Source organism: Nyctibius grandis, chromosome 18 (assembly GCF_013368605.1).
Source record: "Nyctibius grandis isolate bNycGra1 chromosome 18, bNycGra1.pri, whole genome shotgun sequence".
Lineage (NCBI taxonomy): Eukaryota > Metazoa > Chordata > Aves > Nyctibiiformes > Nyctibiidae > Nyctibius > Nyctibius grandis.
The window spans coordinates 10,541,655-10,568,670 of record NC_090675.1 but is presented as its reverse complement, the minus strand read 5'-3'; the positions used below and the strand labels follow the sequence as shown (position 1 = coordinate 10,568,670).

Sequence of the window (27,016 nt, the reverse complement as noted above, 5' to 3'; positions counted from 1 at the left end):
AGAGACTTGAGTTCATTTTGATGGGTAGTATTTTATCTGCTACTTTTCCCCTTCTGAGAGCAAAGCTTTCTGTAGAGGAGGATTTATAGAAATATATTTCCAGCGCAAAAAAAGTCATGCACATTAAGATGTTGGAGTAAAGGAGAAATAATGTCTTTTTTTGTAGACCTTGGCTGATTTATCTCTTGCTTGGTAGTTTGCTATGACCTTCCTAGCTAGGAATAATATTTTTTTATTCTTCCTTTAATAACAATAATGTCAGTAACAATGTCTTGCACTATTTCAGCATCTTCAAATCAGTCTTTGAGCAGGTTAGACATTTAATGAGTGAAGCCTCACAGGCTCCAGTGAGCGGCGGGGATATGTTTTTGTTCTTTTTGCGGAAATCAAGGCACATAGCACTCAATTGTGCAACGTACTCAACCTAATGAGGCTTCCAGAAATGCTGCGACTTAAAATGTATGCTTAAATGCTGAGCCCTGCAGACTCCAGCTGAGTTTCTCCCAGGACTCTTTGATATCTCAGCCCTATGGAGACTCAAATGACTTGCCCCGTGGTCAATAAGTGAGTAAACATCACACAAGGGAGGCAAGCTCTTGTAGCTGCGAGGTGCTGCCTTCCTTTGGAAAAAGTATGAATGTTTTCTCTTGTCTTGCTTCCACTCTTCATTCTCGATGCTGCTCCTCGGGGGCCCTTTTATTCCTAGTCAAGGGTTATTTGATCTGCTTTAGAGCGACAACTATGTTGCTTTCATAATGGCTGGTGGGTTCCCTCCTCGGCGAGGGAAACATCTTTCTTTTGTGAGATGAAGGTGGGAGTACTGTAATTCTTGCAATTCACCAGCCCATTTGTGTGGGGAGAAGAGGATAAAAGAAAATGCGACATTTCATAAAATTGTGGAAGTATTTCAACAGCGGTAATAAGCAAATCTGGACATTTTGCAAGATTTCAGTGGTCTCGCATCAGAGGAAAAGATCACCCTTACGAGAAAGCCAAGCAGCGTGTTGCATAGACATTAGCTTGACTCAGCAGATGAGGTAAAACTTGCTCATCAGTAACTGATTGCCATGTGCATCTATATTATGTAGATGAAATTAATCAAGGCTAAGGGTTAAAGTTTTCCATTTGTTCTTTTCAGAGAAATCATCTGGAGTATGTTGGGAGGGAGGTAAATTACTTTACACAGTTCCCTTCCTGTGAATTTTTCTTGTTTTAGCAGGGCATTATCTAGAATCTTAACAGAGAGCTCTCATCACTGATTTGACAGGGTTATAATGAAAAATTAGTTGCTACTAACTTCGAAGTATTTAAATTATGTCTGCTTTCTGCACTGTAGAGGCAATAAATGTGGTGGGTTTTTTTTTGGAGTGACCTCCGTGTTAGGAGCTGGAAGAATTTATAAACTCTTACAGAGTGCGCACATTTCTTAGTCTCCGAACTGGACTGTGCTGTTGGGTTTTGTTAAGCACTGTGTTAAACCTCCAATTGCATTTCTTCCTTCTCCTTTTGTAAGTGCATGCTTAAAGGAAGGTTCATTGGCAGCACCATAAAAGCCACTCAAGCCGCAGAACCACACGCTTCTGGGCGTGTTGATAGAGCAAGCTGCTTGCATGCTAAAAGGTATGGCTGGCTGGACCGTGTGACTGCTTGTGTGTGCTCTCCTAACTTCAGAGGGAAGCGTGGAGCAGCCAAGGAAGGAAAAGTGGTAGTTTTTGCCAACAGGATGCGAGCGCGTCCTCTGCAAATTGGTTGATGCCTTGCCCTGTGGCCGTTGGTACAGCAGCAGTGCCCGCCGGTGGAAGAGGTCTGTGCAGGATCCGTGTTTGGCTCCTGGGTGACAGCCGTGGTGTGGCGATGTGACCTCATGGGCTTGGGCAACCCACCTGCTTAGCAGGCAGCAGCTCTCGGTTGAACGTGACTCTAGTTGGAACTCGGTTGAACATGGTCTAGTTGACATGGTGGTGTCAGGGCAATGGTTGGACTCGATGATCCCAGAGGTCTCTTCCAACCTGATTGATTCTGTGACTCTGCCTGAGCTTAGCAGGGACAGCCGGTTGCCTTCTAGTATGGTTCCAGATTAAAAAACGATGACTTGGTTATGTTTTGGGAAGCTGCTTAGTTTGATTTCCCACTTGGACCCACTTTAGCCCACCGTGCTTTACCTGTAGAGCTTTACTCTGAATTGACCTTGAACATGCCCTTGAAACATGTTCTTTCACAGTTGTGTGTCCTGTTGGAGGATAAAAGTTTTCTGGTTGTATTTTGGATGTGGCACAGGGTGTTTCTTTCCAGAATACAGTGTAATATAAATAGAGGAATTGATGAACATTGTAATGGTCAGTTAATGCCGTGTTCCCATCAAATATTGCTGCCGTGCCTGTGAATGTGAGCTCCCTGGGCAGAATGCCATCTCTGTCTCTCTCTCCAAGGCAAAGTTTTGCCAGTAGCCTGTAGATTCAGGAGCAGTCTTAATTGCTTCCCACTGGGACCTTTGTCCCTACGTTACATGGGCATTGCAAAAATCCCACCCTCAGTCCATGGTCACATTGGGCAGTGATCTCAATTTGTGGTCCTGAGATATATTCCTTTAAAAATACTTATCTTTATTTAATTCAGCACTGCTGAACAGTAATCAGGCAGGCACGTTGGATAAGTTGTCTGCACTCAGTGAATGTTCAGAGTTACCTTCCTTGCTGTATTGTGCATGAGAAGCTAAAGCAACCAGGGGGATTTAAATAGATTTTCTCTCTGCTCCCCTCTTCCTGCCTCTGTTCCTTGCTTCTGTAACCCATAAAAGAGTTAACTAGAGCACAGTGGAAGGGAGCAGCCCTCAGGGATGTGATATAACGGGTTATAGCGAGGCTGTGGGGCTGTCAACTATTCCTGTTCTCCGGAGGGTGTCAAGTCTGGCTCTGGTGAATTTTACTGTATCTTTTGATACGAAGCTTGAAGCCAGATTTTGCTCAGAAAAATGCTGAGCTCTCGCAGCTGGGGCTGGTTTTGAGGAGTTTGGCTCTCCCATGAGGGGAGCTCTTGGTGGTGGTGCACGGGAATGCATTGCTGTGCCTGGAGAGCAGGGGCTGGGCTGCAGGATGCTCCTGCCCCCAGTGAGCCCTTCTCCTGGGGGGGCCCCTTCTTTCAGGGATGGCTGTGGCCTGTGAGGGGCTGCCATTGCTTAACTTTGCTTAATTAACATTGCTTAATAAGGGGCTGGCCCTCCTGGGGGGCGTGTGAGAGAGTTAGGTTTGGTTGTAGGCAGGAAGATGGCCAGGAAGGGCTCTGCTGGACCCCGGCCAGATCTGCTTGTGAAGCTCCAGGGACGGCTTTGGCGATTGCTGCCGATTCAATCTGTCGTACAAAAATCACTTTGTGTGTTCTGCCTCCTGCTGATACCGTGGTTTTCGAGGGAGGAAAAAAACCACCAGCCAAAATCTGACCCTCCCAAAGTTAACAGCAAAACCAAAGACAGCAAAAAACTAGGGATACAGCAGGGACTGAGTTAACGGTTTCATTTATGAACGGATTGGGAGAATACAACCCGTCTGTATTTTCCACAGAAATCGAGGGAACTGATTTACCCCGCTGGGAATCTGTGCCGCTTGTTTGGATTAAAGAGCTCTTTCATTCCCGCATACCTTTCTGTAGCTTGAGTCAGTTCTCACAGGATGACATTAGCTTACTCAGGGGTCAGGAGGAGGTATTTGCACTGTTCAAGTCTTGCTGAAATCCTATTTTGAATACTTAAGCGTGTTGTACGTGGCACATAAAGCCACGCTGCCTTTGCACAGGATTGAGTTTCTTTGGCTGTTGCAGAGCTTGAGAGCCTAATATTTGCTAGGCGATGGTGCACAGTGCTCGGCAAAACATGTCCATCATCTGTCAGCCGTGCAGTAGTGCTGGGGAAGGGGATGGTTCCTGGGGTGTTCTCTTACTTGGTGAATGGAGGAAGGTTGGCAGCTTTCAATAGATGTTGCCTTTTTCGTCGTGGGCTTTGCATCATGTTCCAGTTTGTTTTTTAATAGCTTTTTGGAACTTGCTGTGAGGATCCCGGAGGCCAAAAAAAAAACCTGGAGAATTCTTGCTTATGGTTTGTGCTCTGCCAAAGAAGCCTAGCAATTTAGTTAACAAGATCACTTCCCCCATTACATGAGTTATTGTTGTTTTTAATTAGAGGTAATGCTGTAATTTGAATGTGTACAACACAATGGGGTATAAAATGCAGTTCAGCATATATACCAAAGATGATTTTTCCAATTATAAACCTATTTAGAAGGCGGGTACACTAGAAATGATGGAATGTCAAACTGCAGATTAGGTGAGCAAGCTGGAATGCGCGTGCACCCACGCATATGTGCTGTCGTACGGGAAAGAGGAAAGAGCTCTGGAAAACAGTTATATATGCATAATTAGTTTAATCTGAAATTAATGCTAATTTCAGCAATTTGCGATGCAGATTCACTATTAGCACTCTAGCCCTCTTCCACTGGATTGAGAAGCTGAGGCTGCAGAGCTGTGATGAGCTCCACCCTGGTGTGCTCCAGAGCTGGGTTCACGTGCCGGTTCCCAGGGCGTTCTGAGCCTCGTGTGTGTTGGGCTGTTCAGTGGCTGCTTGTTTAGACCATGGCCCTGTTTCAAGCAGAGATGTGGTGGCATGCACAGTACCCCAGCGATTCTGGCTCTGCTGCCATGTACGTTTGCCCAGGTCGTTCTTAGCTGCACCTGCACCTTTGGATAACCCCATTTCAAAGCACGTACATTTTACTTTGCCACAAGACCTGCCAGTGACTCACTCGGTCTCCTCTCTGTGTTAGCTGGATGTAAGTGCTCATCCTTCCCAGCCTCATCAGCCGTGCCTCGTAAGCCAGGAGCTCTTCACTGCAGCTGGGGGGAAACAGCAAAAAAAGGCTGTGGAAGGAGCAGTGGGGACATGACACTTAAAACCGTTGCCCTGAAGTCAAGTGTGTAAGTCCTGTGCTAAACATAGGCTGGGCCTTGGCTCGTCTGAAAGGAGGAGTGGGTACTTATTGCTTGAGATTTTGAAATTCTGGGAATTCTGTAAAATATTTCATCAGCTTAAAAACCCCTTTATTCATTTTTAATAGTTATGATAATAAGACAGTTTCAGTGGGGGGGAAAATCCAAAGAACACTAAGAACAGAGTGGGTACGTGAGTGTGCAAGGACATCAACGGACACTGAACTGGAGGCTCTACCTTCACAAAACTGCAGCTCCTGCATTTTACCCGAGGCCGTTGGTTTGAGCTCACGTAGCGTATTGATGTACTTGAGTGGGACAGGATTTTTGTTTCCAGAGACTGCATCTTCAGCCTGTTCTTCAGAGATTTACCTGATATGCCCCAAACCGATCTGTTGCCATTTTTTTGCAAGGTTAAGGTTACAATAAAATGAGATTACTCGTCTTGCTAAAGCAGAGTGGTTTTTTCCTGCTTCTGCACCACCTGAAGTGTTTGCTCAGTTTCAGGACGCAAAGGCAAAGGTATTTTTCAAAAGCAAAGCCAATAAAGAGATTGTAACCTTGAATGATTCTTCGCAGTAGTCGTCACGTGCGTTTTGATTAGCTGCAACACCGACACAGTGTACAAACAAAGGATTCTGCAGGTACTGACAATTAACGGACTTCACAACCAGCCTTAGATCTGCCTCTCCTGTTGATTCCTTCTGCAGCGAGAGACACCTTCAGCGTACAAAAGCTCCACAAACATGTAATATCTACATTTTGCAGAGCCCTGCAGTAGTGGGTGAGAGATATATTATATTGCAAATTAAAAACAAAGACACAAAGCTGGAGGTATTGTGGTTTCTGAGTGACCGAGACCTCCTGGAGTCATTCCTAAAACCCGGATCTGTGCTGGGCTCTCCAGATCGCTCCCTATGACCCAAACGCTTGTGCCTCTGATCGTTTGTCATCTTTAATGTTTCCTAATCAGCACTAAGTGTTCTTCATTAAATACTTTTTAACCCTTTGTTTCTCCTCCCTGAAACAAGCACAGGCGTGGGGAGGTGATGGTGGAGAATACCACATGGGATAGTAAGAACATCCCTTACTGGGATGAACCAGAGGCCCGTCGGTGTCGGTGGCCTGTCTCTGCCTGTGGTCAGCTGTGGGTACTCAGTGAGGAATAAGGTGGTCTCCTCGTGTGTCCTCGCAGCCGTTAGCGATGAGAGATGTTGGGACTCTTGAGTTTTCTTAGCACTCGTATGTGACTCTGCCTGGTCCTGGCCATTTCATGCGCTTTAAAATCTGTTTTATTGGTGATTCAGTGGCTGATTTACACAGAAGGTGTCCCGGGTATAGTAAAATACCTGAGTGAGTGAATACTTTTTTTTTTTTGTAGTTGTTTGATGTCTTTTAGCTGTTACGCTGGTGGTGTGCGCTCTGGTCTGTGGGCTCTGGATCTGGTGCAAAGCTCTGCTCAGGAGCCCCGCACAGAGCAGGACCGTGGCTCTCTGTGGTTTTTACCCTGATGAAGCCTTGCCTCATAACTCGTCTGTTTGGCTGATGAGCGAGGATTTGCAGGTTAGAGCAGGAGCTGGAGGCTTTGCTTCCAGTTGGTCCGAGTCCCACCACAGTCTAATAATGGAAAATTGGGGAGGCTGTACCAGCACAGACAAGTCAGCTGTGTACAGCACTTACCTGGCAGTGATGTTTGAGGAAGAAATGGCTGCTTCCAGCACAAACGGTGCCTTCTCTCATCTGCTGGGGCTCTCCCAGGTGCCCTGGGTTAAATCCGAGCCGAGCGCGGTGCTGGCCCCGTCATGGCACCGCGGTGAGCGGGCTCCGTTCGCTCACCGCCGCCGAGCACATCCTGATCTGCACGGGGAAACGGCTGGTTCCCAAACCCGCGCGTGTCTCACGACCGCGTCTCCTGGGCTGCTGGTGATCTTGGGGCTGTGGGAGGTGGGGTGAGAAGGTGGCTCCTGGCTGAGCCCGTGGCGAGTCGGGGGGCACGTGGGTACGTCGTGCCGCGGGTGAAAGGAAGGCGATGGCATCTCCTGTGGAGGCACCGCAGGGCAGGAGGGATTGCTGAGGCTGCACGTTACTTCTGCTCGTTGGCTGAGGGGACACGTACAGCAAAGCAATCGCACCGTCTCTTCAGGAAAATGTAGATTGTAAAAGCAGACTTAATTTTGTGCTTCACTTTTGTACCAAAGAGCTGATTTCTGAAACCATTTCCCAGCTCGCTACCCATCTCTAGGCATTAAAATGTTGTGAATTTGCTTGTCATTACCAATATTTTCTTTGACTGAAGCTATTGAAACAACGTAGTTTTTTTTTTTTTTTCCCTTTAACCTTCCATCTTGCTTCTAAAAGAAGTAGCTCTCTTTTTCTTTCTTTCCTTCTTGGTCAAATATAAAAATGATGATAATTTCAAATATTGCTTTAGAATAATTGCTTTCCTCTCTCTTTTGTATGACAACAGAAGCTTGGCCCGATCTTAAATCAGATGCTGGCAGGCAGAGGGCTCTTGACAGCCCTGCAAAATCCTTTAGTTACAAGTCGGCTTTAGCCAATTCTTTATTTGTAAATGACAATTTTCTACAGAAAAATATATGCTTGGGCTTCAATTTCGGAGGCCTAGATTGCAGCCAGGAAAAAATAATTGAATTTTTACACTGTTTTTTCCCTCTCTTTTCTTCCTAACTTAAAAAAAAAGTGGAGCTCTGTAAGGCATGGTTAGGGGCCGACTGAGGGAAATATCTACCCTGGGTAATTTGAATGGCAGCGGAGACGGGAGCGATGTTTAATTTGTTCTGCGCTGGGAGAATTTGGGGCTCCTCCAGGCTTTTTGTTTGGTGCCTCAGTTCTGCGGAGGCTTTGCCCGCAGCCGCCAGCACGGCTGGTCGCTGTGGCCCTGCTCATGGAGCAAAGCCCGGCCGGGTTGGCGGCAGCCTGCGACCGTGCGACCCTCCGCAGCCATCGTACAACGCATCTCGTCTGTAGTGGAAAAATAACAAAGTGAGGAAGGATCCGGGCTGTGCGCTGAGCAGCTGCGGCAGCCGTGCCTCCGGCCAGCTGCCCGGCGTTGTTCTCTCTGCGTTGCTTCAGCGCTGGCTGGCCGTTAGTTAACCAAGCAGGGCCTGGTTCGGGAGTTACGGGGAGGTTTTTCCCTTCAGTCTTTGTAAGTTGGCTGCTTCATCCAGTTCCTGTCGTACAGAAAACAAGCTCAAGCGTTTTAATGCATGAATTTCTATTGATGTGTTCGTTGGTTTCTTGAGTTAACGTGCAACATTGACTTTAAAACGTCTTTATAAGGTGGGGTAGGCTGCTAATTAGTTGTTGTCTCCAGTAGTAAGGGCACTGCCTGCTGTAAGCTGGGGTGTTTCCCCTCTGTCCAAGCATACGGGGGTGATGCCCGTCCCTTCGGAGCACGCAGACAGCATTGGCCTGGATCTGCCTGAATTTCAGGTGGCCCACAAGTGGTTTGGGATCAGCCCACCAAAGACACCAGCTTCCCCTGGCAGATAACCCGTTATGGGTTATCTGATAGTACCTTCTCCGTAGGGCGTCCAGCATCATCCCATCACCTTGTATGGACCAAACTCAGGCATGTGTGGGTCCGCAGGAAGAGCTGGGTTCTCAGCGGGGGTCTTGGGGAGCACAAAGGGGGTTCTGAAGGGCCTGATCCAACCCCGATGGATGGTGACACTGTGAGCATTTGAGCTGAAACGTGGTTTGTGGCATCGGTAGCTCTTGCTGTCTTTTGTAATTTGATTATTTTTAAAGTAACTCTGCAAGTTGCTTTTAAACTGACCTATGGAAACTTAATAACACATGGCTTCGATTTGGTGTAATTACCTTTTGTCTGCCAAAGAGCATGCACTCTGTCTTTAGGAGAAAAAGGGGGGAGTACGGCCTGTCTTTCTGAGACAGTAGCTATGAGGATACAACACTTGGACTCCTTTTCACTTATATTTGCATTGAGAAGCACAATAAAAATCATTTATTAAAAAAAAATATCCGGGGGCTAGAGTTGTTATTGAGTGCCTTTACTCAGCCATTTCTCGAATAAAAACAAAACAAGACAAAGAAATAAAGAAGTATCTAATCAAGTAGAATCTGAATTGCTTTTGTAAAGAAATACCCTCATTAACTGGGTTAGGGATGGCATCTGAAGAATATTTCTTTTTTTCCACATATTGTTTGAAATAATCTGGTTAAACTGTATGCTTGTCTTGTAATTTCTTACAGATGGTCACAAGAACAAAGAAAATATTTGTAGGTGGATTATCGGCTAATACAGTAGTTGAAGACGTAAAGCAATACTTTGAACAGTTTGGCAAGGTAAGTTCCTGCCCAACTGAACACTACATATTTTGAATTCTTTTTTTTTTTTTCTTTCTTTTTAAAGTGTGTTTTGAAAAACAAAAGTGCCATGAAGCCTATGCTCAAAGGGGGGCCACATTTTTTGCCTTTCAGTATAATTTCTCGAAGCCTCTGGAATTGCTTCTGGAATTCCTTTTGTGTTTGTTGCATGGGTATGTGTACATCATTGCCAACACTGTTTACCTTCATTAAATTAAAAAGAACCATTGGGAGGTGAATTTGTGTATGTTCAGGAAGAACTTGACCCTTAGCTGCATGATTACACAGTTGTCTACTTCATAAAATCAACCTTCTGTTTACCCTTGATTCCAGTGGCAAAAGGAGCAGATAGACATATTTGAGAGAGCTCATTAAGTTGTGAAAATGCCTGAAGGAACCACGTGAATAGCAAGAATAATATGGAAGTCACTAGAATATCCATTTAATTTCTTATTAAAAAATCCCTATGCAAGATCCTGTGGAAATATATGTAGAATCCTGATTTTTTTTTTAAAAAAAAAAAAAGTTTATGCAAGGAAGGAAACCTGAACCTTGCCAGAATAGTCTTCACAGTGATGGAACAGCTCAAACCCCACAATCCAGACTCTGTCTAGCTGGAGTGTAGTGCCACCAGCTTCAGTGGAGCTTACTGGATCCCCACGGCTTCTGGATGCTTGGTCAGGAGTCTGACGAGGTGAAGAGCTTGCGGAGCCGTCTGCTTTGAAAGCAGTTCTTTTATCTGCCCTGAAAACCCTTGGCCAGGCAGTATTTTGTTGAGGACTGAGGAGGGGAGTTTATAAATTGTTCCTGTGCTGGATTGATAGTTGTTTTGCAAACCATTCATTTTATTTTCAATAATAATCTTCGATTCCGGCAGGATGTTTACAGCCTGCTGAGCCTTTTATTAAAGGATTACATGAGCTTTTGGATGTTTCTTCTGTAGTTACTTCTAATTGCAGAACTCCTCTAACCTGTATTTTTTAAGTTAATAATAGTTTCAATATAAGTGCTTTGCATACTGTCTGGATGCTGTCTTAATATAGTCTTTTTAATTTCACCATCTGGTAGTTTCATGCTTGCAATTTTACAGTCCCTGAGAATGCAGACGACTAGGCTGTGTTTTTCAGTAGTGACTAGTGATTCGGGACGCTTCAGTTCTGCTTTCACGCTCTGCCTTTCTTGAGATGGCTTAGAAGAGGTCTGGCTTTCCACAGGCAACCCTTTTGGAAAATCAAATATTTTAAGTATCTTAATTTGAAGGCTAAAAAAATTAAGCCACTGACAGTAATTGCACAAGCAGCAATCAAGGCTGGAACCCACTCCTCTGGCAGTAGAGCTGGCGTGTGTCGTGCTGAGGCCGTGTGGTCCCGTTGTTAGAGCTCAGCTCCTGTGGGACTCGGGCTCACAGGGCTTGGCCCCTGTCCTACCAGGTGACCTTTTCCAGTTACATCCCTGTTTCACGCTTTCCTGTTGTAGATTGTGAAAAAGAGGTGAGTTTGGTGAAGTCGGTGGTGTTTTGGAGGAGGCTTCTTGGCTGTGTCACCATGACTTGACCTTGCGTACTGGCATTCAGGTTCTCTCCGCTGCGTCTTGCTGTTTCTCAGTTCAGACGGTTTGGTTTGTGGGGTGTTTTGAGGTGATTCTCCCCAAAGCTGTGGTTGTGAGAAGGTGCAGAGCTAGTTAATGACTCTAGGAAGTGGGGACTGGTGGTTCAACTAAATTAGAAGACTTGTTAATACGCTGCAGTGGGTGGGATGCTGCATTCAGATGTAATGACCCAGGACTGGCCCTGTGGGACCTCGTAGGAGCTGCTTCCTTCTCCGTGTCCATTCCACTTCCCCACCTTTCCTTGACCCGTGTGCTCAGATTGCGAGCTCTGGGCAGGGGCTGGTGATGAGCCTGTGCACTGCTCAGCACACAAGCCTCGCTCTCCAGTCAAGCCATTACAATGCAGACAGCGCATCATGATCGACTGGCAAGGTTTGCATTTGCTTAGCTCTTTCTTAAAATAAAATTGCATTACATAATTAAGGTGTAGAGGAGCCGCCCATATTTGATAAGAGCATCTCAGGTGACTTGCTCTTTGAAATGCTGAGCTTATTTTATTGGTGTGGAAAAAATTGCTTACCTACTGCTGTGATTCTTGAAATCCTGTTTGTACTTGCTGTGGAGAAGAGCTTTGCAACCAGGGGAGGTTGTTTTGGTAACTGGAGGTAGCGCTCAAAATGCACGATGTGGTTAGAACAGCTCCTGGCTTTGGGGCCAGGCAGACTCGCTCATTTAACTGGAGTTGGCAGGCGAGGGCCTGAAGTGTTGAATTTGAAACTGCAGCTTTTTGAAAAGTAAATGCCGGAACCTTTTTCTCCAATAAAAACAAGACTGCTTTAATAAACCGTCTTTCCTGACTTCACCAGTGAAAATGCCGGCCTGTTAGAGCACCAGAATACGTGTAATGAACTCCTGAGCCTTTGGTCATGAAATTGCTGGTAGTGATTACTCTTGCTATCTGTAAAGTCTGGGGTCTGCAGGAGTCCCACCTTTCATTGTGTGAAAATGGGCATCCCTGGCCGCTGTAAGGTGCGGGCAGCGCGGGCCTGGGGCCTGCAGCCGTGGCAGGCGTACCCAGGAGAGTGCTTGAGGTTGAGGCTGCTCCTGCCAGTGGTTTCAGGGAGCATGATCCACAGGAGGCCAAGCCAGGAAAGCAGAGCTCCAAAGTAAGCCATAACCACTTACAATCAGAAGAAAAAAAAAAAAAAAAAGCCATTGTCTTACCACCTAATCCTGATAGTCTAACGCAGTTGTTTCCATGATCCTCTGTTATTTCAGCCAAAGATGTTTCAAAGATTCTTGCAAACGAAATAAATTCACTGGCCATGTTAACTCATCCAGGGCCTGCAGCATTGCCCTTGTGCTGACGTGTGAAAAGCTGGCTGCTAAGACCACGTTTTAGAAGAATTTAAATGAAAAAAGTGTTTAAAGTGAGGAGATGGGAGGGGATGTGCAGTGGGGCTGCGCTTTTCTCCGCCATGTTCCTCCTCTCTGGAGAGGCCGCAGGTGCCCGGGGCCATCAGCAGGGCCGTGGCTGCGGATCTGCCCGGTTTATGGCTTTCTGAAAGCTAAGCAAAACGGTGCTCTCCGAGATGAGGACAGGTCGGAGCATTTACGGCTTCTGGTATGATTTAAAAAAGAAAAAAATAGGCCACAGCCTCGTAAAGCCTGACTGTGGAGAAGGCCGGCAGAAGCAAGCCCTCCAGTGCTGATGAGCTGCACTCCCCTCAGGACGTGCACGTTCTGCACCCTTTAAGCTGCAAGCGGCTGGTGATAAGGGACTTCTGAGGGTTCAGTTTTCACTAGGTAGAGCTCCTGTGAAAGTAGTGTAGTCCTTATTTTGCGACTTGCAATTATACTTCACATGGCGAACTGTGTAATTAGTTTGGAAGACTTATGCCTAGTCATTGGTTTACCCTAATCGGCTTTGGCTTTTCCCAACAACAAAGTGAGCTTATTTTCCTAAGCTGAAACAACTCCGCTCCCTTTGTTCCTCTCTTTTATTGTCTCATTCCTTTCATTCTGTTTTACTGCCAAAGTTTTGTTTCATTAGGCCTACAAGTCATTTCCAATCCAGTGGGCTGCTACAATAAGGCCTTTATAACTCGGCTGCCCTGGTTCCCATGTCCCTCCTGGTCTGGAGCCAGGCCTTGCTGTTTGACATGGGATTTTAACCCTCGCCGTGCAGCGGCTGCCAGTCCCCGCGGTCGGAGGGACCCCCCCGATGAGCTTAGGGTTGCGTGCGGTCACTAATTGATACGTTAATGTGGTTGGGCTCCAGGTACACTTTTTGACCCAATTATTGAAAGAGAATTCTGAGTAAAACAAAAATCTTCTTACTGAAAATACTGTAATCCGTCTTGGTGGGAGCAGTCCTTTGAATGAAAAGGCTACTGTGTCCTTCCAGCACGATGGGAACAGTTACGTTAAAGGTACGTTTCAGTTGTCTTGAGCTATTAGATCAGCCCACGTATGACTGTTCTTGTAGAAAAATAATGTTTTCTTTTCTGGGAGAGAATACATTTACATTTATACTTCTTTTGAAAAAGAATGGTGGTTTTTAAAGGAGGTGTGTGAAATAGTTTTGTGGACAAACAATATTTTTACATGTTGTTATTTCAAACTGCTAGAAAAGCAGCACTGGTGTTGGTGGCCTCAGCTGTTTTACTTCTAAAAATCTCGAAGTGGGAGCATTGGCTCTACGTTTTTTTTCTTTCACAGCAATCCTAAAGTGACTTTTTGGAAGGGTGCTATGGCATTTGCTTTTTATTTCAAATTTTCAGATGGAATTGGAACAGACACCAGAATGCATTAATTTTGTTTTCTGTTCTGACTTGCCACGAGGTCCCTCAGACAAATTATAGGCATGTTTCAACTTTGCTTGGAATATGCTGTTTCCTCAAGAATGGCTTTTAAGATTCGGAAATTTTGAAACAAGACAGGATTTCTGAATTGCCTCTCTGGATCCGAAACGTTCTGTACACTCACTTGTTATTTCCTGTGAGATGCAAACCAGACCAGTGGAATAATAAAGTCTAGTTTATGATGTTGTTTTTTTCTGTGCAACTGTTGAGCTTTTGAAAGATTGTAATTTTCTCATCTCTTCCTTCTGTAGCCAAGACTTACTGTCTAGTGGCAGTTCAACAAGCGAGAGTAACTTCTCGAGCCGTGTCTCTGCTCCAGGCACACCTTGGCAGAGCTGTGGGGCTGTCTTGCACGGGAACTAAAGCTGGAAGCAGCGAGGCTGCGGGCAGCAAAATGTGAGAGGGAGAATTTCCTCCCTTGGTTGTACAGTGTCATGGATTATAACATAATATAATATTTTGTGAGTCTAGACAAAAAGTCCCTCTGCTTTCTCGGTGTAACTGTGCTGGGAGGGGGCAGAGGGAGGGAGGTGTGATCCACACCGAAGATTTGAGCCTGATGGGGTGGTTTACATAACTTGCTTCCTGCGTGCGTTCCTCTCTGACAGCTGTGAAAATATAAATCAAGAAAACATGAGAGAAAACTCCTCCTTGTTTGGCAAGGCTGTCTGGGTGTGAACGAGTTAATGCGCCGTTGTAGTATTAAGCACTCCAGTGGTTTACTTTTCCCTGAGACCTTGAGTATGGCCTCTGAAGATGTTATTACAATAGAGTTGTTAGCATGAGAAAAGGTGGTTTTCTCGCCATGGGTTCATTTTGGGGGGATTTGGAAGTCTGTGTGGAGCTGGGGCTGAGGCCAGAGTCAGGAGGTGCAAGGAATTTTTCTTGTATGAAAGTGAAAGCTTAGTTAATTTAGACTTGGCATACAGTGTGAATTGTATTGTTACATCTGTTGGACATTGATATGTAGATTTAATGGTCAATAGCATACATGGACGGTCTATTCTTAAAGTATTTGCTTTGCAGCAAAGTCATTTTTTTGGTTTGACAAGTTGTTAGCCCTTCACATTTTTCAGCACTCTATTTCCAGATTCAATATTTGTGAATTGGTTACATTTTATGAAATGAAGCGACAGATTTGGCCTCTTGTTTACATTCTAGTCTGTAATAGCCTGAGTTCCCGAAACATTTGTAATATGCAGTAAAATTGAGAATGTGTTGGCATTTTTAAACTGCTGCTAACCTGGCTGTTCCCTTCCAAAGCGATTGTGAGCTTCAGACGTGGCGTGAAAGAGCTTGTAGCTCGTTATATTCTTTCTGTCTAAGCTACCTGGGTGAACCTGGGGAGAAGTTGCTTAACTTGAATCATTGCACCTCCTTAAAACAGAACGAGCAATAGACAACTACGTCATTGTTTGCAGCTTCTGGTAAGTTTGGGACAATGAAAAACACAGTTTGTGGGGGCGAGTCTGTTACAGTAACACGGAACAGCGTTCGGCCTTGTTCACGCCGCTGCCTCTGCCCTCTGCTTGTGCTTTAAAGTCCCAGTATTTCTGGATTTCCTTATTTGATTGTTATGTCCATGATACTCCAAAGGGTAATGAATATTCCTTTAAATTTTTGCTTTGGCATGTGACAAAGGGATCTGGGATATAGTGGTCCCTTGTGGCCTAAATCACTTTTTATTATTTATTCTCCCTCCTACACATGCTCTTTTTTTTTTTTAAACTGGGAAACTCAATCGTTGCTTGAAAAGAAGCCAGTGTTTTCATTCTGTCAATGAAAAGTTGTACACAGGAAGTCAGTTTTTAGGTGGTCTGTAATAAGACACACGCTTTATGAAAGTGGTTTTGTTATAAATTAGATGTTGGTTTCTACCTGGATTTTATGAAAAGAGGAAATGTTAAGGCAGGATTTGTGGGCACGAAGGCGGTATCAGAACTCAGCAGAAGCTTGAAGTACAACTTTATTTCCTCTTCTACTCTGGTTAAATGAAATGGCAAGGAAGCTTTCGTGCTGGAGCGCCATAACCCGTGTGAGATTAGTGATTGTGGTGGAGAGTCGGGGCCCCGAGCATCTGTCTGCTGTTTCCCGCTGTGCCACCCACTTGCTGCCTGGCTCTGGGCAAGCTGTTTTACCTTGCCTTACATTTCCTTGCCTTCCTTACTTAGCAAGCTCTGAGGGGCACGGGAAATGTAAATATGCCAGCAAGTGTCACTCGCAGCCTGCGTCGGGGTGGACTCGCTGCGGGCTGCAGAAGTCGCCCTGGTAGCAGCGTGCGTGGGCTGAGGCTGGGCTGGTGCTCACAGAGCTGGTTCTGGGGGCCGTGCTTGGCAGCTCTGCCCTGGGTACAGCTTCAGCACCCCCAGCTCCTGGGAGCCACAGGGCAGGGCTTGCGCCCTTTGTTTAAAATGTATTTATTTTAAGGCAACTCTGCTATATCCTTTGATTATTTTTTTTTGGCATAAAGTTATGATGGATGCGCTGTATTCTGTCTCATACTTCAGTAATAGTAGGGGAGCAGTGTCGATCCTGAGCTTGCAGGGCCTGGTACACCACTGGCGACCCAGAAGCAGACCAAGAGCCCACATGAAATCAGTGATTAGTCAGGGGCTGTGTTTGGGGAGGAAAAAGTTGTAAGAAAACGTTTATGTTTGCTCCTCCAACACCTGTGTGAATGTTTGTTTGTAGTGTCTTTGTAGGAGTTTTGCAGCTGAGCCAAAGGCATGAAAATGACCTGTATTTTTTCTGAGACCCCAAGAAAGTCAATTTTGTTTTTCACCCAGCTTTTATTTTATACAAACCCAGTAGGCCATATAAAATACCTAAGAAATTAAGTTAATCATGTTTGCTAACATCTTTAAATCATCCCTGGAGTGGTCTTGGATTCAGCCCCAGCGTGGATGAGCGGGGTTGTAGATGCAGAACTTCTCTGGAAGGAATTGGTTTGTTTTCGTTGTGCTGTGGCAGCGTCTCCGTGCCCCCCGTTTGGAGCAGGGCCCGTGGGGCTGGCTGCTGTGCAGAAAGACAACAGCAAGATGAACTCTGCCCCAGCGAGCTGCGTCGAAAGCAAAAGATAGTGGTGTTAAACCACAGCAATAGGAGTGCGGTAAGATTTTCTGGTGGGTATTTCCAATATATGCTGAGAAATTGCATCAGATTCCACTTTGGCACTTGCCGTGAAGTGCAGCCTCTTGGACTCTCCAGGAACTTATTTATAAATGTAGGCACTGCTCCTGACATCCCTGGAAGCAATACCCTGCGCCCAGAGCATTACTTCTGTTCTTTGAGTAGCTACAGTTGAGGGTGCCAAGGCTTTGCCTTGGGAAAACTCATGTTTTAACATTGGTTCTTTAATGAAAAAATAGCAGCAGTTATTTAAAACTGTATGTGGTGCAATTGAGGGTTGGACTGTGGTGCTCGCAAAGTTGGGGTAGGCTCATCAGCTGAAGTGAGTTAGTTAAAACATAATTGCTTGGAGAGTAAGCGTTTGAACATTGTCACCATACTACGTAATAAATACGCCGGTATTGAGTGGTAGGATGTGAAATGTGAGGATTTTTTAAATGCAGCTCTGAGTCTGGGCCCTTAAGAAAAGGGCTTTAAAAAGTATCCGTGAGAAACTTCATATAAATTGTTCCAAATGTGGAAAAAAGAGCGCACGTGAGTGGCAGGTGGTGTGATAATGTTTTTTCCACATGGAAATGAATGGCCATGCTGGGTCACTCGTCACCCGCTCAGCTGGCGCGGCACAGGGCACGGTGCTGGTGAGCAGAGGGGGGCCGGGCGCTCCCTGCCCTCCGTCCCCGGGAGCTGCTGACCCCGTGCCCATCCTGCTTTGATCTGCAGGTGGATTTTTAAAAAATGACATTTTTCTGATGGAAAATTTGTTTTTGAAGCGGAGGGTTCTGTGCAGAGCCTGGTGGTTCTTGTTTTGTTTGTGTGCTTGTTCTTTTTCTTTATTCCTATGATTTTCCATCAGGGTGCTAAAAATCCACAAGACTATTTTCAGTCAGGCCTAGAGGTGAAATAACTGAGCTTGGCTCACACTTGCAATACTGAGGTGCCACCAGTTTAATTAAACTTACGCTAATTCTGCAGAGGTAGAATATGAAATTTGTTTGACGTCCATCTTACCCATGTATATCTCTCTTAGGAGAACTTAGTGTGGTATTTGCTGAGGAAAAAATGTCCCTGAGCGTATTTTGATAGAAGTGGGGTGGTAGGCGAGCGTGGCGGGTTGGCCAGCGTCAGTCCTACCCGTAATCCCCCCGTGCTGGGTCGTGTGTGCCAGCCCCGGGAGGGAGGGGGGTGTGTAGGTGTGCTCTGGGTGTGTGGTACCGTGTGTGTCTTTATAAATATAACTTCAGAAATGGGGACAAGGGCAAAGTAGCTCAAATGAAGAGCCAATTAAGATAATCTAAGCAGAATGAGGATTAACTGCCTGGTAATCTGAAGGATACCTAAAATGCATGTGGCCAGTTTAGATCAAACGTACGTTGTCTGTCAGGGACACTCCCAAGGGGTTTGGGGTGAATCGGAATTAACGGTGGTGTTTGCACCTTAATGTCCGGGGCAAAATGTTGTTGAAACAGCGATCCAGGCTCTGATGGGTCCTGCTGGCAGAAGATATCACAGAATAGATTTATTTCTTTGCTGTAATGTCATCACTGCGGAAGTTTGAAGAAGTGAGAGCATTGGATATATCATAAAGAAATGACTGCTCGTCTAAAAGGAGCTCACGTTTTGCAGTTTTTCTTTTCACAGCAAGTGTAAGCTTGTCCTAGTGGTGTCTGTGGGGGAAGAGGGCGTGCAGCAGAGCCCACCGCGGGGATGCTGCGGGGCTGGGGAAGCTGCTGGGCGAGCGGTGGCTTTTCAGAAGGAGGTCCCTCTGTTGACTCTGTTACTCTGATGAGAGGTTTGGCGAGTTCGGATCGGTGCCACGTTAATTGTCAGGACTGGGAGGGTGGGAGCAGATTTCACCGGGGGCAATGGAAGGGATCCAATGAATTTCCACTCTGTTTCCCTGCTTGGCAAACCAGCACTTACTGTCACTTTGCATAAAGAGGTTTATTTCAGAGGGTCAGCCGTCACCACTCCCCCGCTTCCCCTCCTGGCCCACCCTCCCCTGAAGGATAGGAGGCCGACGAGCATTTAATTTCCCCAACAGCAGGTGCTTGTCATCCATCTGAAGATAGCTGCCAACATCTGGTGCAATTGCCTCAGCGAACGCAGTAACAAGGCGGCCTGCAGTTCAAACGCAGAGAGAGCATTGCCTCTTTAATGATAACAAGCTGTTGGCTTCCCCTCGGAGATGAATTCATCTCACAGATGTTTGTCTAGTTTTGGCAATCTTATCACTATAGCTTTGGTGATTATGCTCAACTGGAGACTATTACTATAAAAGAAGTTTGAACTTGTTCCATTTTTGCATTATTTATTTATTTATCCATTTATTTCTTTGCTTTCTGGATATAATTTGTATCAACAACTGTAATGTTGGTCCCATTACCCAAGTACCCTTACATTTTTTTTTATTGCATCTGCTGAACAGTAGCTCGCTACTTGACATTCACCGCTGGCGAATGTCTTTCAGCCACGCTGACATTTTTAACATTCCCCATCAACAGCTTTGTGGTTTGAACCCTCTATTTAACACTACATTTTCTGGGATTACTTGGCGCTCGCTCTGTCTGTTCTAATAACTGCAATATACTTACTATTTCTGCAAAGTGCGAGGCGCCAAGAATATTCTGGATACTTCCTTTTGGACGGCAGCACTCTGGTGACCTTGGCAGGGGTTTGTAATGACAACGTACGACCATCTTCATTGTTGTATCTTAAACGTTTCCAGCCTCAGCCTGATCGTACGAAACATGGAGGCCTGCAGGATGGAGGGAGGCTTCAGTGCTTGTTTGCTGTTGTTTGGTTCTCTAACATGCCTTTTTTTCCTGTTGTTTTGCTTTTAAGGACACGTTTTCTCCTGAGCGTGTAGAATTTAATTCTGGTAAATAGGATTTATTTTTGGAAACATGCTTGTGAATAGGTGACTCATGCCTGAATGAAGATGTGTCACTGCTGGTGGGAACACCACGTATATAATTTCTTAGTCTATAAATAATGTCAGTCCAAGTGTTGGTGACATGGTGACGCTTTGCACTGACTCGTTAGCTGCGGAGTGGCTTCTGAGGACAGTGTTTAGAGTGTCAGTCTCTCCTGCTGGAGCAATAATCTCTGCTGATGCTTAAGGAATAGACATCAATAGCTTCGTAAGATACTGAGAGTACTTTAATTGGCACAGCGGAAATCAGAATTCAGACACGTTCCCATGCCGCTGTCGTGGGGTGTGTTCGTATCGCTTCTCTCCATTGCAGAGGTGGAGAGACCAAGGTGGGCAGTTTGGGCGCTCGTCAAAGGCCGAGGGTGTCACCTGCAGGGTCCTGAAATTCAGAAACTCACGTTTGGTCATTTCGTGCATACACTAATTGCTGTTCCTGAGGGAGATTTTAAGCTAAACGTTCAGCATTAGAGATCACAGTGATTTTCAGATACTGGAAGTAACAGTTTCTTCTTCCCATTGCTGACATTAAACTGGTTACATGTTGTTGGTGTTTGCTCAACACCGTTTACCCACCAACACAGCACATATGGTTTAATGTCTGTCTTTTTTTTTGGCTTCTGCTGTAGTTACAGTATTATTAAAAATCCATTAAATTTTAATGTACATCATAAAGTATGTGCTCCTGTGAATGTGAGCACAGATAATTATTTCTGATGAATAAACCAAAAGGACAAGTATGTAAGAAGTTCATCCTGCAGCTTTCAATTTTCATTATATACATCTCCTGCAGGGGCAATCGTTGTGATGTTGCAGCTGGTTATTTCTGTGGCCGGGCTCTCCCTGGAGATGGATGATGACAGTGCAAACTTGAACTAGCAGAAGTGCCAACGTTTTTGCGGGCATATTTATAGATAAATAGTTTACCAGGGGAGGTAACCCTCTGGAAGGTGGAGGATGTGAAGAGCTCTGCAACACAGCAGCAACTTTCTCAGAGTTTTTGTTCAGTGCGTATCGGCTTTGTGGAATCTTGGAAAGTAACCCAATTATTTCTCATTAAAATAACCCAGAAATCTAGCAACAAGCAAGGTGTCATTGCTAAGACACCACCAGGAAGCTAGGCAAGCTCTTCTTGGTTTCCAGGGCCTGAAGGAGGCAAGGGAATCATTAAAAATAATGCATTACTGTGTCCATAAAGTTTCATGCAGTATATAATAGTCCATAGGGGCCTCACCTAGTTTTCCATATATGATACATACATAACGGTTACAGCTTCTCATTAACTTTCCCATAACACTGAGTATACTTCTCTTTAACACCCCCTTCAGCCTTCACGTTATTTGCCAAGCATTTCCTAATAAGCAGGAACTTAAATATTTCTCATGCTTGCCTCCTGTCCCCACCAGGCCAAAGAAGTTGTTGGCCTCTCTCCTGTCTGTTTAATTTGCTATTCCTGAATGCTCTGGACAAAACCCAGCTCTGGCAGAGTCCAGGCCTCTTGCTGAGAGGACTTTCTTAGGGTTCTCCTACTGTGGTTTTAAGAGTCCACCCCAATATTTCTTGTGTTTAAGAGCATGTCTGCACCCTGAGTGTTAGCCTTGGTGCAGTACCTAAACTGTTGCAGGGGCCTTGGTCTCAGCAGCAGCACATAGCCCTTAGCTATCCCAAATAAGACAGCCAAGCTATCCCAAGAAGTCCTAGAGATCCCACCAAATCCTGTGTACCTGTGGTTTGTTTGCACTTGAGCAGTTTTAGCACTAATTACCCAGGACTTGGTGGATCCTCCATGGTGACTTGGTTGCTTTTTGCCCTGGAAAGACGTCTTGCAGGGCTTTGCACTGCTGATGGTGAGAGTTTTAGCTGAGTTTAGATAAGCTAGTACCGAGGAAAGATGATGGTGTGGTCTGCCAGATGAGTCCAGGGGCAAAGAGGAGAGAGACGGACTTATGGCCGTGCTGGGACCGCGGGTTAGGAACTTGGCTCTGCGGACGTGGCACTGATTTCCTGTGCTGTTTTTGTCTCATTCAGGTCCCCACCCAAAATCTGGGGCTAATAGTGTGGCTTTCCTACCGCTGCCGTAACTGCAGGCTTTTCTGAGGGGGAGCGAGCGTGTCTGTGTGCAGCACCTTGCCATGACCTTGATCAAAGTCATAGTGCTGCTGTGATACCAAGGGATGACAAATAAATTCACCTTCGTACGGTTTAGTCTAGCTGGCTGTGTTCCTTCATCCCTCATCCTCCCTGCAAAGGATTTTGTTTACTTTTCCTGAAATGGAAGAGGCCCTGTTACAGAGTCCTCTTTCAAAAATAAACCTCTAAAAAGGAAAACAAAAAGAGAAGGAACAAAAATCAGACGTTGTCTGATAATACAGAGCAGATACTGATCTTGAGTGCGAGGCAACTTGAACCAGAGGTTTGTTTAAGCGTAACACAAATTCTACCATTTTTGGATGGTTTGAAACTCTCCTCGTCTCCCTCCTGTACTTTCTGAAAACAATCAAAAAGGAGGACGGCAGTAAAATTCTAGAAGTAACAGCTATTGATTTTTTTGTTTTCTTTTTTATTCCCCCACTATTGTCTTCAGTTAGATTTATGCTCTGAAGTTCACAAAATCAGTGAGGTGCTATGGAAAAGCTGTATTTTATTTGACCTTCTGACTGTATTTTGATTTTAAGTAAGTAAAAATACCCAGTAAAGACCAGGTTGCATCACTTCCAAGCCCAGCAACAGATTCTCGGGCTGGGAGAAGGAAAAGGAGTGAGGAGAGCAGACCCTTGCCTGCTGTCTGAGGGATCCACTGAGCCGTAGTGGCCTGCGCGTGGGGCTGGGGCTCCCCGGCATGCCGTGCTCGCACCCCTGCCAGCCCCACATGCTGCACCTTGGGTGTGCTGCTAAGTTCATCGAGCTTTCCTGGTATTTATTTATTTACTGGCTGCTTGAAATGTCTTATTCTTGTTTGGAGCTCGGAAAGCCCGCCTGTCAGAATGGCCGTGAGCTCTCAGGAGTTGGTGACGGGGGAGCGAGCTGTGCTGGCTGTTTCTGAAATCTGGCTTCATTTACTTGATGGACTCTTCAGGCTGTGATGACTCCAGAGGAGCCCATCGTGTCAAAGAGCTGCAGAGATTAAATACCCAGCGATCGTGAAAGCAAGCGAATCAACACAAACATTGCTCAGTCTTCGCGCTCTGCCTCCCTGGAATGTGACCTTGTCCTTTGCTGCGGGGTCCCCGGTGCCGGCCGTGTGGGGAAGAGCGTCCCACCGCTGCCGTGACCTTGTGTCCCGGCTTGCTGCAAGCTGCCAGGGGTCTGTGTCTGCAGGACAAGCTCTCTGCGGAGAGAGAAGGGGGTTCTTTTAGGGAAGCATTCAGCTTCTGTTCCCTGCAGGTTGGCTGAGGATGTGTGTGGGATTTTTACCAGTGAAGCAAGAATTGGCAGTTAGAATCGTACCTGCAGGAGAGATGTCCTCTCCTTTGCTGCCGTTTGATGTTTCAAAGCACACTGGGTAGCACGTTTTACTTCCCTGTCGGTGAATCGGGGAGCTAACGTTGCCTCACGAGCGTTTGATATTATAACCTCAGCATTCCCTTTGCTGGAAATGGAACTCGGGAACACGCACGTGAGCGGCTGTGACACTGCTGAGTAACTGGGTTGGACGTGGGAGTGCTCGGGCCGCGCGAGGCAGTTTGGGTGGCTTCAGGCTCCCTTCCTCTGACGCCACGGCTGCTGGCAGCTGGCCGACGCGAGGAGGGAGGCTTCGGGGCTTGGGTTAGTGGGCAAACAAGCCTCAAGTGCTGCTCACTTAAATGCCTTAGTGGCCTCAGCAGATGCGTCTTTAGCAGTTTGCGGTGGCGTTTCTGAAGTAAATGAGTAGTAAATGTTGGCTGTTCCCCACCCCCAGAATGGCTGAGGAGGGTAATGAGAACCTCTGTAATGCCAGAACTGCACCTTGTTCAGCAATAATGAGGATACGGGTTCCTGGTGAAATGTAAGCTTTGTGCTTGGTTGACTCATAGGTCATATTTTCCATTCCCTCTTCTCTGTTTAAGTGGGTAGGTTTATATGCTATTCCTTGACCTGAAAATTTGCTCTGTAAAATGTACAGAAGGTGCAGTCTGAGATGATGCATCTTTAGGGACTGGAGGCTTGCTTTCGACCTCTATTTACATGCTGTAAATCAAACTGGAGTGGAGTTGTGGAGATAGGACAGGCCAGCTCCTGCATCAGGGGCTGTTCAGGTGATCATGGTAATAATGCTGTGTAAAATGCTAATGTGCAGTACAGTTTTGCCATGGCCTTTGGTGATCAGGGAAGTGCTCTAAAATTAAACGAATTAGAGGTAATTGATGATTTCAGCCCGATTGTTTGTGGATGCGAACTGGCAAAACTCCTGGAGGTGAGAGGAGCTGTGCTGATGTACACCCATGGGGTGCGAACGAAGGCAATCCAGATGTCAGCAGCCCCGGGGGCTGCGCTGGTTTACACGGGCTGCGTGTTTTGAATGGTACACGGCTGGGAAAAACGCTCCCATGGAGTGAAGGATCAGCCTGTGCTCTTCCATGTCTCGTTCTTCTCTGTAGTCTTGTGGCCTCGACAAGCAGGAGTTGGCGGTGAGGCATCGGCGTGGGCACGCGGAGGCGGCAGCAGCCACACGTGGTGCCTCCCGAGCGCCTGTGCTGGTTTGCTCACAGCCCAGGAAGAAATCCCTTCGTTTGCTTATAGTGCTGCTGAAATATTAATGCAGAACAAATCATCCAGTCTAAAACGAACATCAGGCCGGGGAGAGAGAAATGGTGTGTGATGCTCTCCGTGGTCTGTACGGGGCAGCGTGCCTCGGCTGCGGCTGGATCCCTGGCACAGTGCCCTGTGGCACCGGGCAGGAGGAGCTTCGGTAGCCGGGGCGTGCAGGTGGTGACAGTTTTGGTCTTGAACCCTTCCCCGGGTTCCTGGGCGCTAAGGTGAGGTGGGAAAAGGAGCTTCGCTATTTTGTATCATCTGTGGCTGATTGGGAGGATATTTGGAAAATGTTAACTGCTCTCGGGACTTTTTCGAACAGACTGTTTAGGTCTTTTTCCCAGATGGTAAATACAGGAGACACCCTCAGCAGCCTGCTAGGAATGATAATACTTCCAGGGCACTTCACATTTTCAAAGTGCTGTCCAAGTAGCTGCTCTGTCTTGTCTTCTGTAGTGGTGTGTAGTTAAACTTGAAGGATATTGGTTTGAATTCGTAGCAGTTTATCAGCCACCTCTGTGGGTGAATTTACTTTTCTGCTGTTTTGTAGTATGAGAGTAAACTGATTTCTCCTGTGTATCTTGACATTGATTCCAGCCTTTCATCTTGGTAGTGAAGAAGATGATCTTTAAGCAGAATGGAGAAGAGAGATGTCTTTCTGCCTGTTACACTGCAAAAAAGATGAGCACAGCTTTACAGAAAAAGGATGTTCTTTTTTTCAGCCTCTATAACATATAAATGTGGACTGACCTCTCCAACTGCCAGCCGTGGCTGTGGCACACGGACAGCCGCTGCGGCTCTGCTGCTCTCACGTCCTCTCTGCGAGGGTTTGCTGTTCTTTAAAGGCGTTTCCAAAGAGCGTTAGGTGCAGGCAGAGGGAATAGGTTTGCACACCTGCCTGCAATTAAGTAGTTTGTTTTTATGCTCCTTAATCTTTTATGACAGTCGCGAGGACAGTCTGTGTAATGCAAAATTGTCATTAAGCCAAGAGCATAATGCTCACGAATGCTCCACGCCCAGCCCTGCTTCCCGCTTGCTCAGTGCCTCCTGTGCTCCTGCTCCTCTTGCAGGTATGAGCCCAGGGTGTCAGAACCGAGCGGTGCCGGGGCTGGCGTGGGCAAGAAACAGAGTGTGGGGACACGATGCTGGGCGATGGCTCGTGGGAAGGGAGAAACATCCGTAAGGGAAGGGGCCAGGGGAGAGAGCCAAGTTCCTCGAAAGAGGATCTCGCAAGGAATGCGCAGGCAACATGAAAAAGTAATTAAAAGGAAAGCCCTAATGGGACGTTAGGGGGAGATGCAGCTGGAACTTGAATAAGCAAATGTAAAGAGGGAATTAAGTTTGTAAGCTTTCCTCTGAGGAACTGATGGGGAAAATACGGCAACAGCTTGTGCTGATGTAAATCGGCATCGAGTCCATGGCTGAAGAGCTCTGGCTTGTGAGTCTGGTTCGTTTTATATTTGCTAGTCATAAACCTTGAAAATACACGGGGAAAGAGGATGTGGCGTTTTGCAGAGGTGACGTGAAGGACACTTGATTCCAAAGCGAAGGACTTCAAAAAGGAAGTGAAACTGTTGGTAGTGTCGTTTGCCTGGTGCAAATTGGTAGTTTGCTATAAGTGATAATAAGTGTGTAATGCTTAAAATTATCTGGATAATTTAATCTATGTGATTTTAAAGAAATAATTTATCAGCTCTGATCTTGAATAAAAATAAAACAAATGAAACAAACCCCTTCAATTAATATTAGCACTTCTGTTTTACTCTGGAGAGCAATATACAGCAGAGACATTTATTTTTAGCTGTGAAGAATTTGCATGTGTGTTTCCAGATGTATTCTTAGACTTTGTACTGCTTAAAATTCAGCCACCACAGTACGTAGATCCGAATTTTCTTCTCTGTAGCGTTTTGTCTCTGCCACTGTGGATATTTTTTTCTTTTTTCTCTTTTTTCCCAGCAGAGGTGGTGGAGGGGGTTGTGCTGATTAAGGCAGCCGGTAAGTCTCTTAGCTCTCTCTGAACTTTACTCTCTGTGCGAGGAGTGACCTATTTAGATGAGGCCCTTTGATGCGGTTGGGGAGGTCAGGTGAGGGCAGAGCACTGGCCGTGCCAGAAACCCCACAGATGCAGGAAGCGAGGAACTTCTGGAGGCTGCGGGTTGAACAGGCAGTTATTTCACTGTGTTCTTTCTCTGTGTGCGCGTTTGTTCTTGTACTAAACTCCTGAAGCAGAGAGGGCCGGATCCTCTGCGGGGCAGAGAGCAGCCGTAACGCCTCTGCTCTTCGCAGGCGGGTGGGTGAGGAGTCCCCACGGACAGCGTCGGGGGAGGGAAGGGGCTGGGGGTGAGGACACGGAGCTGGGCTCTCTCTGGCTCCGATACCCATTCGGTGGCTCGCGCAGCGCTTGCGCAGATGCATACAAATTGCAACCCTGCCTCCCCAGCAACTCCTTCCCAGACCCATCGGGTCTGTGTGCTTCCTTACAGCTCGTTAT

At 46.2% G+C, this 27,016-nt stretch overlaps 1 protein-coding gene across 18 annotated transcripts in view; it reads left to right on the top strand.

Moving 5' to 3' along the window:
- The window catches only part of MSI2 (musashi RNA binding protein 2), a 215,237-nt gene that overhangs the window by 69,823 nt on the left and 118,398 nt on the right, over nt 1-27,016 (top strand). For all 18 annotated transcript variants that reach the window (XM_068415924.1, XM_068415922.1, XM_068415921.1 and 15 more), the window contains exon 6: nt 9,211-9,303. In XM_068415924.1, coding sequence (XP_068272025.1) covers nt 9,211-9,303 — 93 coding nt within the window. The remainder of the gene's footprint in view (nt 1-9,210; nt 9,304-27,016) is intronic.